This window comes from Lagopus leucura, unplaced genomic scaffold, assembly GCF_019238085.1.
Source record: "Lagopus leucura isolate 7727_CA_CO unplaced genomic scaffold, USGS_WTPT01 Super-Scaffold_100002, whole genome shotgun sequence".
Taxonomy (NCBI): domain Eukaryota; kingdom Metazoa; phylum Chordata; class Aves; order Galliformes; family Phasianidae; genus Lagopus; species Lagopus leucura.
The window spans coordinates 43,776,283-43,790,741 of record NW_024962263.1 but is presented as its reverse complement, the minus strand read 5'-3'; the positions used below and the strand labels follow the sequence as shown (position 1 = coordinate 43,790,741).

Below are 14,459 nucleotides of genomic sequence, written 5' to 3'. Positions count from 1 at the left end.
AACAAATGCTGTTCTTACATTCCATCTAAACCCCATACTTTTACAAATGTTTGATGCTTCAGGGTGCTACATGATTCTGTATTACAAGTTATGGCAATTCCAGTTTTTTCTGCTTTTGGCTTTCAGAAATAAATGCTGTATATGAGTGTTTATCATGCTTAATTAAATAAAGCAGTAGTCTTCAGAGAAAAAACAAACAAACACTCCTCCCTGTATCTTCCCTTTTAGGCATAGTTGCATTACATAGAATTTTTGAAGCTGTGCCAAAGTTTTTGAGTTCAGTTTCTAACTACAGCTAACTCGGTATAGTTTTTAAAATGCATAGAGTAACCAATGCATTTAACATAGCAAAATAATAAGAACATTAAGGGTAATAACAAGATATCTTCAATAATCTCCCTACGAATTACAGAATTATAATTATCTATATCTCTTGCTTGATAGAACATGAGACATCATAGTTTCTTTCCAAGACAGACTAGGAAATAGCTGGGACAATCAGCATTGCTCATCAGTCTCACTGGTGCTAGGATTTCATCCCTGGCTGCTTGCTGATGAATGCTGACCTGTAACCATGGTAAGAGGAACCCATTTTCTCTGAACCTGCCAAGTCCTGGTGTTACGAGCCTGATGAGCACCCTGCTCACCTCCATCAATGCAGGAGGATTTCTACATGTGATGCAAAAAGACAGCTCCTTGCACTTCAGCAGCTAGCTAAGAGTTTGTACTGAACTTGTCTACAAATTAGGAGGAGCAGTGAGAAGTATGCTGGACAAATGAGGCTGTGCAGAGAATGTAAGTAGAATATAATTAATCTAATTAGAATTTGGCAAGTACACCTGTTGGCTATTGAGACACTCTTGTGAAAGGGGTAGCTGGTTCACAGTCAGGTCATATTTTCATTGCTGTAAGTGCTAGAAGATGTAGCAGGAATGAAGTTAATCATTTATTTATATGGTAGCCCAGTTTTAAAACCAGGCAAGGAAAACAATCCCTAATTCTTCTCCTTGTTGCTCAGTCTCACACACACATTCCAGCAAACTCTTTCCTCGGGCGACAAAAACATTTGATTCAGTTATATTTTCCAAGCAGGCTGTTATCTCACACAGCTTTGCTAAACTTGGGAACATGTTACCACTCTGAACACGTTCTCAGAGCCAAAGATTTCCAGAGTCTTTTGAATTAGCATTACATGCTTCAGCTGCTTTTAGCAGCTGGGACAGATATAGAGTCAGCACGTAACCTGATAAGCCACTGCTCTTCTTAAAGAAATACTTGCTCTAATAGAAATACAAGGAAGTTTTTCATGGTACAAGCAAACAACACCCAGAGGAATGACATTTTAATCCTGTACCTAAATTAAGGAGTCACATTTTCTGCTTTTCCTTACAGAATCACAGAAGGGTGAGGTTGGTAGAGCCTTCTGTGTCCATCAGGTCCCATCCCTGTTCCAGAAGAGACACTCAGAGCAGTGGTCCAGGATTGTGTCTAGTTGGGCTTTGAATATCTTCAAGAATATCTTCTCCACAGCCTCTCCAGGCAACTTGTACCAGTATTCAACAGCCATCATAGTAAAAAAGTGTTTTCTTAAATTTGAAATGTTGAAATAGACTTTTCCATTTTGTTCATTGTCTCTTGTCCTGTCTGGGTACCACAGAAGTGTCTCACTCTATACTCATTACTCCTCCTATTAGGCATCTGTACACATTGATGAGATAACCTTTGATCCCTCTCAATCCCAGAAAGAACAGACACAGCTCTCTCAGCCTCTCCTCACATGTAAGACATTCCTTTCACTTTGCAACCCTTCACTGGACCTTCTCCAGTATGTCCATGTCTCTCTTGTACTGGGAGTCCAGAACTAGACCTGGCACTCCAAACATGTCTTACCAGTGATGAGCAGAAGGGAAGGATCAACTCCCTCCACCTGTTGGTGACCTTGTTCCTAATGCAGCTCAGAATATCACTGGCATTTGCCACAAGGACACATTGCTGGTTCATGTTCACCCTACTATGATCCCAAGACCCTTTTCTGCAAAGCTGCTTTCCAAAGAGTCAGTCCCCAGTCTGTAATGGTGCATGTGGTTATTCTTCTCCAGGTGGTGATCTCTATATTTCCCTTCTACTGCACTTTTTTTTGAGCATTGTGCATTAGTGAAAACCTCTCAGTTGAAGCAGAAAAATCTTCATCTGCAGTTCAGCAAGTGCGAGATGGTTACAAAAATACATTTTAAAGTTACTTTATAGAATTATCATTTTTTGAATTATGTTAAGTACTGTTCACAAGCTGAAGCTGGGAAAGGGTGAAGTTACATCAACAACAAAAATCTGATCTCCAAAATGCCAATACGGTTTACAAGCTTTCTAAAATGTGACACCAAAGCTTGAGGAATACTCAGTTTTTGCAAAGATAACACTTGGAAGCTGTAATGCTAAAATCAATTGTATAAAAATATTTATATAAATTACTATAATTCATTTTATGTAAGCTATTGTATTATGTAAAAGAAAATATATACAATTTGGAAATAAACACCTAAAATGACTGAGATTTACTTTGCCAAAAGGTTTTCCTCATTTCTCCAGTGATGTGGTTCATAAGCAGTGTCTTACCTCGAACAAAGACATAACCACTATACTCTTCATAGTATTCTCCCATCACGACACGCAGAGTGTAAAGACCTTCATCTTCCTTGTTCGCATGAGTCAGTGTTAACGAAGCTCTCTCCCCAGTCCAGTGCATCTGGACCCATTTGGATGGTGTAATAAGAACACCTAGAAATCAGAGAATTTTGTAATGAGAATTAGCTGAATGCTGTGTATAGCTTGAAATAGATTGGGAAATACACAAGAGACCATCCCTACTGTTCAATTTTCTATCTTCAAAGACAGTCATAGCTGAAAGCCAACTTTGCTCTCAGAGTTTAACTTTAGAATGTAACAGTTTTTTGTTGGCTACTGCACAACAGCCTTGTGTAATTACTTGAGAAATGTAATAAATAGGAAAAGCTACAGAGACTATGTTGATGCGTCACAGAGAAGTTAGAGTTGATGAAATGTTTTCAGTATTTAAGCTTACAAAAGAACAAAAAAGTTAAAAGTCATTTACATTGAACAAATTTATATTTCTTTTTGTCAAAAGTTCTCACCATTGCGGTACCACTCGATGTCTGGTTTGAAGCGCTTGATATCAGGACTGATGACAACTGTGCAGCCCAGACTCATCGTCTCACCTTCTCTCCCAAACGTTACCTCAAACTTGTCAATAAATTTGATTTCGAACCTGGAAGCGAAGCCATGTGGGGTAACACCAACTGTACAAGGGAAAAAAGTCTGGCTGCTTACTTATTCTTTTATTTCATGATAAGAGTAGTAAGCAGTAGTGCCCACTGATTATAAATACAAGCTCAGGTAAAGTTTAAGACATGAACAGAAATAGCATATATTCATTATCCATATTCAGAGTGTATTGCAGGGTCTCATAATCCAGGCATGTACATATCACAGGAAAACAGCTTTTTCTTTATTCATAAAACTCCAGTTTTTCAGGGAAAAGCTCCTTCAGAATTTCATTCCAGAATTTCCAAAATTTCAGATTTGGTGTTTTATCATTTTATCATAATGTGCATGCTTGTAATTTAAACTTACTTCTCTTTATGACTACTGATTTATTCAGGTCATATTATCTTCAGTGTATACTCCTTTTTCATTTCCCTCTTTAACTCTTTGCTCCATCTCTGGACAGTTACGTGTCCACTCAGCCTTCATATTTTTAGCCTAAGTAGATCTTTTTAATGAACTTCCAAAATAAAAATGAGCTCTCCACTCCCTTGGGCTTTCAGGTGGCCTGTGCTTGTTCCTGAATTTACCTTTCCTGATGTTGTATAACCTGAACAACAGAAATGTTCGAGTTGGAAGAGACCTTTAAAGGTCATTTAGTCCAACTCCCCTGCAATGAACAGGGATATCTACAGCTGGATTTGAGACAGAATATCCTATGTGCTTTATACCTATGTCCGGCATAGGTGCTTTCATCATTCTCCTGAAAATAGTTCTGCTGATAACATTTAGGGTCATTTTTTCCTTTTCTACAACTGCCCTATGCTAGTAGCTCACAGTCTTCCTGTGAACAATGCACACAAACACACTGATATCTTTCACTTCCATTACCAAATGATAAATTCCAAATAATATTGGAAACTCATGGCCTTGTGTTTTGTAATGCTATCAGTGACCTTTCTTCTGTTATTTCAGAGCTTTAGTAAATAAAGGGCTTCTCGTATACCTCTGCAGCACATCCCTCATCCTACTTGTGTTTCTGCAATAAGGGCTTAGGGCCCTTATGTCACTCAGCATACATAAATTGTTGGATTTTCTTTTCATTTCTGATTCATGTATTCATGCAATATTGTAAATCACTTCAAACTGATTTCTAGATTTCTAGCTCTTCTGAGCTAGATGCTCAGGTAAAACAAAAAAAAAAAGACAAAAACAACAATGATTTTTTTTTTTTTTAACTTGATACGGCCAATGTATTCAGATTTGCTCCTGGCTATGCGCAATTGTACCACATGCAATTCACATAGCAGCAGAGAAAATCTATTAAGTCAGCTGTCTACTGACACACATGCACCCCCTAACCCTTTTTTCCTGGAGATGTTTTTACGTATTGCAAGAAGTGAACTGTCTCTCTTTTTGACAGATATTATTTCACAGCCAAGTGCAATACTAAAATGATGCTTCTTGTGTGAACAAATAGCCACAGACCTAGAAGGCAATATCATTTCCCCCAGCAAATTAGATTAACACATCTGCAATGGAAGAGCTCATACCTAAAGATGGCCTGCTCTTTTTTCAAATAATGTTACAAAATATTCTGCCTATTCATTTGTCATGATGTCACTGCCTCAAGTGAATGTGTCAAACAAGCGTGTATTGCAACTTACGGCTCAGAGGCATGGAAAACGTCCCAGCATGCAAATGACTGGCATCAATTTCTCCTTTGTACCCTGAATGCACAAAGAGAAAAAGAGCAGTCACTATCACTGACGGGTAAAGGCTCCCTGAGCCACAGAAATGGAAATATGCATTAAAAAAAAAGAAATATTTTGCAAACCTACTCTTTACCACAAGGGAAGCATAAGCCGAAACTTCTCCTTTAACATTCATAGCAGATGCCCGGTACTGAGCAATGTCATCAAAATCACATCTAAAATGATAGAAATGGTTAGGTTGGACACCCAGAACTATTTGGCAAACCCTTTGTTCTAGACCCAAAAAGCCTTCAGACATCTGGGTAAAATCTACAAATAAGTAAAAGCGTGGGAGATGTGCTCTGGACACTGGATTACTTCTGGACAATAAGTTTTTGTCAATATTCAAAAAACAATGAAAAAAAATTAACGTTAAATACTCTTTCAGATTTGAAATTAAGATTACAGCAGAAGAAGGAAAAAAATTATCTGACAACATTCATCCATTAACTCCAAGATTTCTCTAATTTACTCTCTTCTGTGGAGATATGCCCAATGCAGAAACTCTAGAAACAGTAAATACAATATTTACAAAAGGTACCAAATATTATCTAGATAGTCAAAACTATATCATTGGTGATTGTCAGTGATTTTTGACAGAATATTACTGCAAAAATTTCCAAATGGGAAGAGGAGTACTACTAAAGGTCTTTGTGTATGTGTGTGTCTGTGTGTGTACAAGTGAGAACTCAGTCCCATTCCTCTTTTCAGTAAGGATCTTTCTATACCTGGAAAACCATTAGCTAATATTTTTACCTTGAACTAGATTTTTCTCATATTTAACTGTACTTATGCAGGACAAATGGAAAAAGTATGTTTCTGAGTCAATCACGAACAGAATAATATAGACCAATTACTCAATTAGGTAAATTCAATACTTCAATTCTTCTACTAAGGAGAACCAGAACTACTTCAGTATTTAACAGACAGCATTATTCTCAGTTGTTTAACCTTGATACTTCTCATCCCCAAGAGATATGTCCCATTCTGCAAGTCTCAATCTATAGCAACATTTCAGTTTAAGTTATCGTTAAATGGTTATTTGTTAAATGGTCAAAACATTCCCTTACGTGCTGATCTCCAGGGAGTGCAATCCATATCGATTTTCAATGGTATATTTGCCAGGGTGAGCCTGTACATCAATGGGGACATTGTTTTTGTACCTACAGAAAAGCAAAGAAACAATACATCAAAAATGGAAGAATATACCTATTATAAAAGGTCACATAAATGGTATTTGAAATACTGAATCAATTTCTGCATATTTCTCCTAGATAAATTATAGCTTATCCTGGGAAGACATATCTTTAGAAGCTTAACTTCTCTCTTTCTCCTTCACCTGCCTCATGTGAATTTTATTTTCTTGTTAAAGGAAAAACAGTTCTTGAACAAAATGAAAATAAGCTTATATTACTATGAATTTCAGGTTATTACATGTTAAAGAATGGAGAATTCACACAAGAAATGTTTCAGTGTTTTCTGAATTGCAAATAATACAGATTCTGCAGCGTCCGTGGTTACTAGCTACTGTGCATATTTGGTTTGAGTTGCATATTTGATTATTTGATCTAGTTTTAAAACCTGCATATTCACAGAAATGCCATTTAAGAAATTACTCATTTTATGGTTTTGGTTTTTTATTTGTGTGTGTGTGTGTAATCCTCAAGGCAGACAGAATTGGACTGGTAAAAAAAAAAAATTGTCTTCAAGAGAAAGTGCAAAGCAGCAAGTGCAAACTAGCAAAGCCTGTAATACCAAAACCAACTCTTCTTTTACATGCATATACTATCAGTATTTTCTGGTACAGGTATGTACCAGGAAAAATTTACAGGTCAAAATTCCTGGCAAGTAATTTGAAGGAATGAGCCAATACTGATCAGTAACAAGCTGACTGCTGATTTCAGAATTTATTTGAACATTTGCATGAGACTCACAGACGGAGAATTCAGTACTAGATTCTTCATCAGCAACCACTGCTTACATGAAGTTACTAGATAAAACTTCAAATCTTGAGAGAGTAGTAGTGACATGGGGTGAACTGGCAACAGGAGTCTAATAAAACTAAAAAGTACTGAATACAATTCAGTGTTAGGTTTGGTTTGCAGTCTGTAAAGAAGGAATGTGCTCTGAGATTGTGTGACCCTTTGGTATAGATTTCCCCATACTGTGTAGATGAGGGAAGTGGAAATACAAAACATGATAAATATCTCCATCTCATACTTTGATATAGCCCAAATAAACCTTTATTTTCACAAGTCATAAAAGATAGCCAGCCAAAGAGTTTTGCTTCTTCATTTCTGATTTTAAATGCCAGTTTATTTCACAATTATCAACTAGGATGGAGAACCAGTATGTTGCCATAGCATGCCCCACTTCACCAAACAAATCAGTAACATGGAATTGTATTTTTTTCTAAAAATACTATGAGATTGTTTCATCTCTAAAGCTGAGCATTGCCTTATAGCACATTCAGCATTGTGGAATAAAGAATATTTCCCTGGCAATAAATATTTAAGCAGTGTAATACACTGTGATTTATCCAAGCACCAAAGTGAGTGAAAATCACTCAGTGATTGTTATCCCGATCATTTTCTCAGTAAAACATCTAAGAAAAGGGAATTGATGCAGGGCAATACCCTCTGTTTTGGACTCCAAATGCACAGATCTACTTGACTTCATTACAGATCTTCTACTTCATTATCTTGACCTACAGTACTGTTCCACTACAAGTGAATCCAACTGCCACTACTCTTCAGCACAATGGCACACACAGGACTGGCAACATCTGAGCAGCTTTATATTCTCTGTCCTGTGTCAAATAGTTTAGAAAATAGAATAATGTTACCAATTCTTAGTATTTTTTAGTGAATGCGAAATCCTATAGAACATGACTGGACTTGATCCAAGGGCATCCTTTGGATCCTGTTGGAACTGAAGGCATTTGGTAGCACGTGGTGCTGTGCAGCTTTAAGTTTTAACTGAGTTACTCTAGCAAGGAGAAAAATTTGACTTCATCTGTGTTCATTATCAAATTACGTTTAAAAATGATTTAATTTTTGCTGATTTATATTTGTCTATGGAAAGAATAGTGCTCATCTTAGAAGGACCACTTGTTATTTCTGGAAATGCAGATTCCAGAAGAGCCAAGTCATTAGCTAATGTTGGACTGCAACCTCCCACTGTCATTACGCACTGATAGTTTATGCTTTCTCCTACTGGTTTCAAATGTCCTGGGTTTTCCATTAGCTTTTTCTAAGGGAGTCAGGACAGCTGCAACACACAGTAAGATTTTCTTTAGAGAAAGTCCGTGAAGCTTTCTAATTTATCATGCACAACATGAAAAGGTCTTCATTGCTTATACAAAGAATGACTCTTTGGAAAATACAACTGACATTTAGTTAAAAATTCTGAATGCAAGCTGACAGAACCAGGTCAGTACTGTTCTGTAACTCTGAGCAAAGACACCTGCTAAAAGGGTTGAACTCATTTTTCCCATTAGTAGCCCATGGCAAACTAAAGTCCCTTTAGAATTCAAGTGTATTATAAAAAACACATTAATTTCTACCATCCATATTTAGCATGTAGATAAAAGGGTGGTTCACAGCAAGAGCAAAGGCAAATAACTGAAAGCTTGGTTTTTAAGCATGCCAGCTTTCAGGACAAGGTGGATCTCAAGCAAAATGTAAATGGCCCTGCTCTTGACTTCTTGGTCAACTTCAGGTTACAGAGCTGGATTACAGCCACAAATGTAGCTGAACATTCTTCATATTCAACAGCGACCAGAATTGAAGCATTTGTCCTCCTTTAAGATGAACATAAAAATAGTGCATTTACAGCTCTTAAGCAACTGTAAATATGTGTCTGTAAAGAGCCTACCTATTGGTTGCCTAGTCTAAAGAAAAACTTCCTGAGCATCACCTCCGTCCTATTAATGTACCTTTTAGTGGTTCTTTTTGTTAAGTCCTGAAATTAAAATTTTTAAGACCTAAATAAACACAGATTCCATTAAGCAACTCAAGTAATTCATTACAAAATATGATTACTACTTGACACCATGATATAATAGCTGTATTCCATTGTCTCCACAAACAGAATCTTCACAGGACACATTCCTAATTAATGCTTAACACTGAGCATGGGCTTATTTGTTGTTCATTTTATGTACACATCCATGTGTTTATACACACATTCTAGAAGAATCTTTTAAATAAAAGAGTGAGTACCAAATCTCATTTTACGTTTGAAGAAAAGTTATTATCTATTGTCTTAGCAACTTGATTGCGTGGCATAAAAGTTATTAGAAAAATTAGCATAATAAACAGCAAGACTGTAAAGCTTCACAAGTCACTGTTAATTAAGTTAAACTAAATTTCATTCAGGATAAACTTTAACTCAAGAGTCAAATTGCACCTTCAGCTATGACAAATAATGGATATGAATGGATATGAAATATGGAGTTCTTACAATAATGATTTAATCCAAAGATCTAGTAAATGGAAAGCTTCCAGGAGACTCCAAAATTTCAGAAGATTTGGCTAATCCTACATCTATCCATAGCATTTGACTTCAGATAAACAGGATGTGACCTCTATGAACAGTTGGTGTAATGAGATTTCATTTTCATGGAGGCTGAGTACTACATCTGCTCAATAGCCAAGCAGTAAAGCAGCTAGATCTTGTTAATGCTTTGTTTAATGGCATTGGTGGACTAAAGACAAGTATGTGGAAAACATTCTCTTATGGATAGTACTGATGATAAATTGCATTGCTATTTTTCCTTAATCAGAAGACAGAAAGTGTATGTTGGATGTTTATATGAAAAATATGCATGTATCGTTGCTACCAAATACTTTTAGTATTTTGCTTTGTTTTTGTACCGCGATTTGAAAGGCTTAGGGTGGCCTCTAAACCTGTATTTTCAGTCATAATGTAATTTTACTGGAAAATATGCTGCATTTACTGGGGTGACTTTGAGTGACAGAGATACAAACTTACCATGTAACACGGGGTACTGGCCAGCCAGCCACTGTACAATGAAATTTGACATTTTGCTTTTCCCAGATAGTGTGAGAACGAGGTTCAATAACAAACTCAGGAGGATGTAAAAGTTTATCTTGATTCAACTTTTTGTGAAACGCCTGAGTATCTTCTAGCTGGAAAAGAAACATCTCATTATAAACTTCATTATTTACAAGTGCAAAACATTAATAACTGAAAAAGTGTTTTTGAATTTTTAAAAAGCAATTTTCAATCTAAAATCCAGATAAGAATATTCAATGTATATATCTCTCTTGAACACACACAAAGAAGTTTTTATATTCAAGAGTTCATTGTTTAAAAATAACTAGATTTCGTTTAACTATATTTTCCCCTCAAAATGATCCCAAATAAAATAATGCTCCATGTTTAAATTTTGGTTTTGATATACACAGTGAAAGGTGAAATAATGAAATTCAGATGTCTTCTGTACTCCTTTTCTAATGCAAGGTCATGTAAGCCTGAAGCATCTCTGACAGACCTGCTCTCAAATCTTTCCTGTTGGTGGGATCTTCCATTATGCCTGGGTAACCATTCCACCTGACTCTTCTCAGACCCAGAAAAAAAAATTATTAATATACTATAAATCTTGCTTTCTTCAAAGCATTACCAGAGGTCCAACAGTTTCCAATACAGTTAAACAATTTTCTCCTGTGTTTTATTGACAATAATTTTGTTAATACACTCTGGAATGGCAATTGTTTTTATGCAATAGAATCCTGATTTTAACTGATATTAAATTTGTGACCTATTCTAACTCCTAGACTCCTTGGTACTTGCACCTGACCAGGCATTCCCCCCTTGCTTATTCTTTTCCTTCTGTGTGTAGCAATTTCTATTTGTTACAACAGTTCACCTTCACTGCTTCCCAGTTTTTCAAGATGGTTTTGCATTTTTAACCTTCAAATGTTTACAGCCTTTCCAACCTCACATCATGAGGATATTTTAGGATCATACTGCCAATTCTTCTGCATAGAACATTAATAAATTACCTAAACAACGTGGATTTCTATTTAATACATTTTCCCACTCTGGTCATAACATATTCATTACTACCTGATTACTTTTTTTTAACAATTTGTGCAGAAGTATCAAAGCTACCCAAAATTAGACATTCAGTTCTAGATGCTGACAACTGCCTCCCTTATTTGCACACTGTAATTAAAACACTGTAATAAACTTTGGACAAGCTTGTCCCCAGGCCATAAAATGTCAGGAATTATCCCATCACCTTCTTATCGCCAAGTACTGCCTAAAAACTGCCTTGTGGTTCAGATGGGGGATGCTGTGCCACTTCCACAGATGTGAGCACAGCAGAAAGAGTATTCCCCTGTTCCATTCTGAATCCCTCTCTCCCAACATTACTACAGTTCCTGATGTCTCTTTTCTTACCACCCAATGCTAAGATAACTACAGTTTAAGTCATTGAAAATACTTTCATTGAAAATACCTTGGGATTTACTAACATAACCGCTATTGCTCGTAGTGTAAATCAGGGCTGTGATGTGAGAGGCTCTTTACAAACACCAAAGAAGACCTGCACTGAGTACTGCCTACGCGTTCACTTCTATTATTTTACCGTTTTCTTCAGGGCCACGCGCTCTGCAGACTCCCGTATCGCTACTTTCCTTGATTTTTTCTCATGATGTTCCTCTTCAGAGACAGACTTGGCCACCTTGCTGACACTAACTCCTTCACCGGTCGCAAAGAGGTTCCTTTTGGCAACGTAGGCAGCGCTCTCTTTAATTCTTTCTTCTTCTGTATCTGTGATCCCACTGATATTTACTTCACTGAAAGAAGATTTAAAAAGCAGAATTATATTGGAAAATGCAGAGAACATATTCCACTTACATTTTCTATTCAGTCAGCCAACTACAGAGGATATTAAAGGTCTTTCATATTAGGTATTTCATAACGTATCTCTGCCTTGAAGATCATTACTTTTGTAACAGACCAAAGGTATTCAAAGCAGAAACACGAAAGCGTAGTGATTAATGACAGAGTATTCAGTCCCTCTTTTAAGTCATGGTCATTTTCAGTGCTCCTCTGTACAGACATGCCAAGCAAAATTTCCACTTAACAATTATTATCTCCATTGCTACAATGATAAGTTTAAAGCACATCCACATATCTGTTAGGCTCAAGGGTCAGTGATTTACATGCATAGCATTAGTAGTAAGATTATCAAGGGGACAGGATAATTGTAGCAGTATAACAATATTCTTCTTTCTGATCTTTTTTTAATTTATTTTTAATAGAAGAACGCTGAATATATGACACAAGCTCTCTTTGTTCATAAAAAAGTCAATCCTTTAATGTTTGCAGAATGACTGACCTTCCAAGCATTTTTAAGGAGATGAATAAGGATTTCCTTGAAACATTTCTACAAATTAGGATGCAAAGAACTTGTATTCCCAACAGCTCCAATCCTATTTTCAGATGCACACATGGAAGTACTATTGGGGTCATGGTGTTTTGACACCATCAGGACATCATAGATTCTGTAGTAATACATATACAGTGAGAGTTCCTTGACCTAAGGAGAAACATTACTACCTTTCTGCTGATTTTATTTACTTTAGGTCAGGGGGCTGGAACATCTCTGCTACAAATACAGGCTAAGCAAGGTGGGCTTGTTCAGCTTGAAGAAGGAAAGGCTCTGAGGAGACTTCGTTGTGGCCTGCCAGTACCTTAAGGGAGACCAGCCTTTTACATGGAGTGGTAACAACAGGACAAGGGGAAATGGCTTTAAACTAAAAGAGAGGAGATTTAGTTTAGACGTCAGGAGAAAAAGCACTGAGGCATTGGCACAGGCTGCTCAGAAGAGCTTTGGATGTCCCATCCCTGGCTTGAGAACAGGCTGGATGGGACCCTTGGCAGCCTGATCCAACTCTTCAAGGCAGAAGGATGGGAAATGGATGATCTTTAAGGTCCTTTCCAACCCAAGCCATTTTATGCAGATTTTATGAACATTAGATGGCAGAATGAAAAGAGGCTCTGTTTGAGTACTGGACAAGCTTTCTTGTTAACACTACAAAGAGAAAAGCCATTGTTTATTTCCAGAATACACTCAAGCACAGCCTTGCTGTTTGATTATAAAATGCTTCTGCTACATATTAAAATGATTTTCTGTTTTCTCTAAGATTGCTAACATTATGCATTTGATAGGACATCTCAACATTAAAGAAAATTTGGATTCAAGCCCATAACTAACTGTCCAACCCCTTACATCAAGAGCACAATGTCAATTCAGTGAGAAGCAATACAGTCAAGCAGTGGAGTATGCTGTAAGAATAATTATTCATAAAAGATCGTCAAAAGGCTAACAGCTTTATTAACAGCTTAGAGCTTTGACTTCCCTCACATGTTCAAATTCTGCCTTTCTGTGTTTGTCTACTTCAGTGATTCTTAAGTGTATCAGTGTGACGATTCTCTTCACACCAGCATATCAGCTCTTCTCAGAAATATCTGAGCTGCAGAGATATGACAAATTTCTAAAGACAATTTTGAAAGCCTGATTTAATGCATATGAATGTAGTTATCTATATTCAGTTTTAACAAATCAGTGGCATTCTGTTTCAAAGGCAAACTGACATTACTTCCTTGATAACAGCAATTAAGATCTCAGCAACTTCACAATATGAACCTCAAGGAATAAAGCACCTCCTGCGAGCTGATGAATCCTCAGCCTAATACAGGACCTAGCCTAGCTGTCTACAGTAATGGTCCCCAGAGGTTTTTGATCAACAGTATTAAATATTTAGTTTTGCTAAGCATTTTTTTTCTTGCTGTAATCTTCCCAGATCAAAGAAAAAACATGCTTCCTGCAAGGATGAATGCATCAGAAGCAGCAGTCAGTACCATTTAAGAATTGATTCTGCAGCCATGTCTCAAGGGTTTCAATAGAATATCATTTTCAAACAGAAGCAAGATCAAACTCCAAATGACACATACAAATTACTATTTACAGAGTATGTACCATCTGCAGTTCTTTGGCTTATACTTGTTAGTGGCTGCAAAGAGTCCCACAACCCATACCAAGTATTTTTAGCACCTACGACAGTACATCAAGTGTTATTACCTGGAATAATGGCTAGCCCTCCCTAATTTTATCTTGCAAGCATAAGGCTATGTGTTTCAGAAAAAGATGTACGAACTGAATAATCTGCGTGAGGGATATATATTTCTTTTTCCAGCAGAATCTGATGGTCTGAAATAGAATCAAATCACAGAAAGGGTGACACAGTGCTGAAGGTCATCCAGCAGCCCAGGCATCAGCACCAACGAACGCACATAGAGCTGACCTTTGTAAAGAAGTATCCCTTGTCAAAGCTATCTCCCCATGGGAAGCCACACTTCCATTTCACAGGGGAATTTGGGAATGACATA

General features: G+C 36.9%; 1 protein-coding gene across 5 annotated transcripts in view; it reads right to left on the bottom strand.

Annotated features, from left to right (window-relative positions):
- Nucleotides 1-14,459, bottom strand: part of MYOM1 (myomesin 1) — a 77,154-nt gene that overhangs the window by 48,768 nt on the left and 13,927 nt on the right. For all 5 annotated transcript variants that reach the window (XM_042869617.1, XM_042869618.1, XM_042869619.1 and 2 more), the window contains exons 4-10: nt 11,650-11,860; nt 10,029-10,186; nt 6,104-6,196; nt 5,121-5,209; nt 4,947-5,009; nt 3,150-3,314; nt 2,614-2,775 (exon numbers count right to left, since the gene is read on the bottom strand). In XM_042869617.1, coding sequence (XP_042725551.1) covers nt 2,614-2,775; nt 3,150-3,314; nt 4,947-5,009; nt 5,121-5,209; nt 6,104-6,196; nt 10,029-10,186; nt 11,650-11,860 — 941 coding nt within the window. The remainder of the gene's footprint in view (nt 1-2,613; nt 2,776-3,149; nt 3,315-4,946; nt 5,010-5,120; nt 5,210-6,103; nt 6,197-10,028; nt 10,187-11,649; nt 11,861-14,459) is intronic.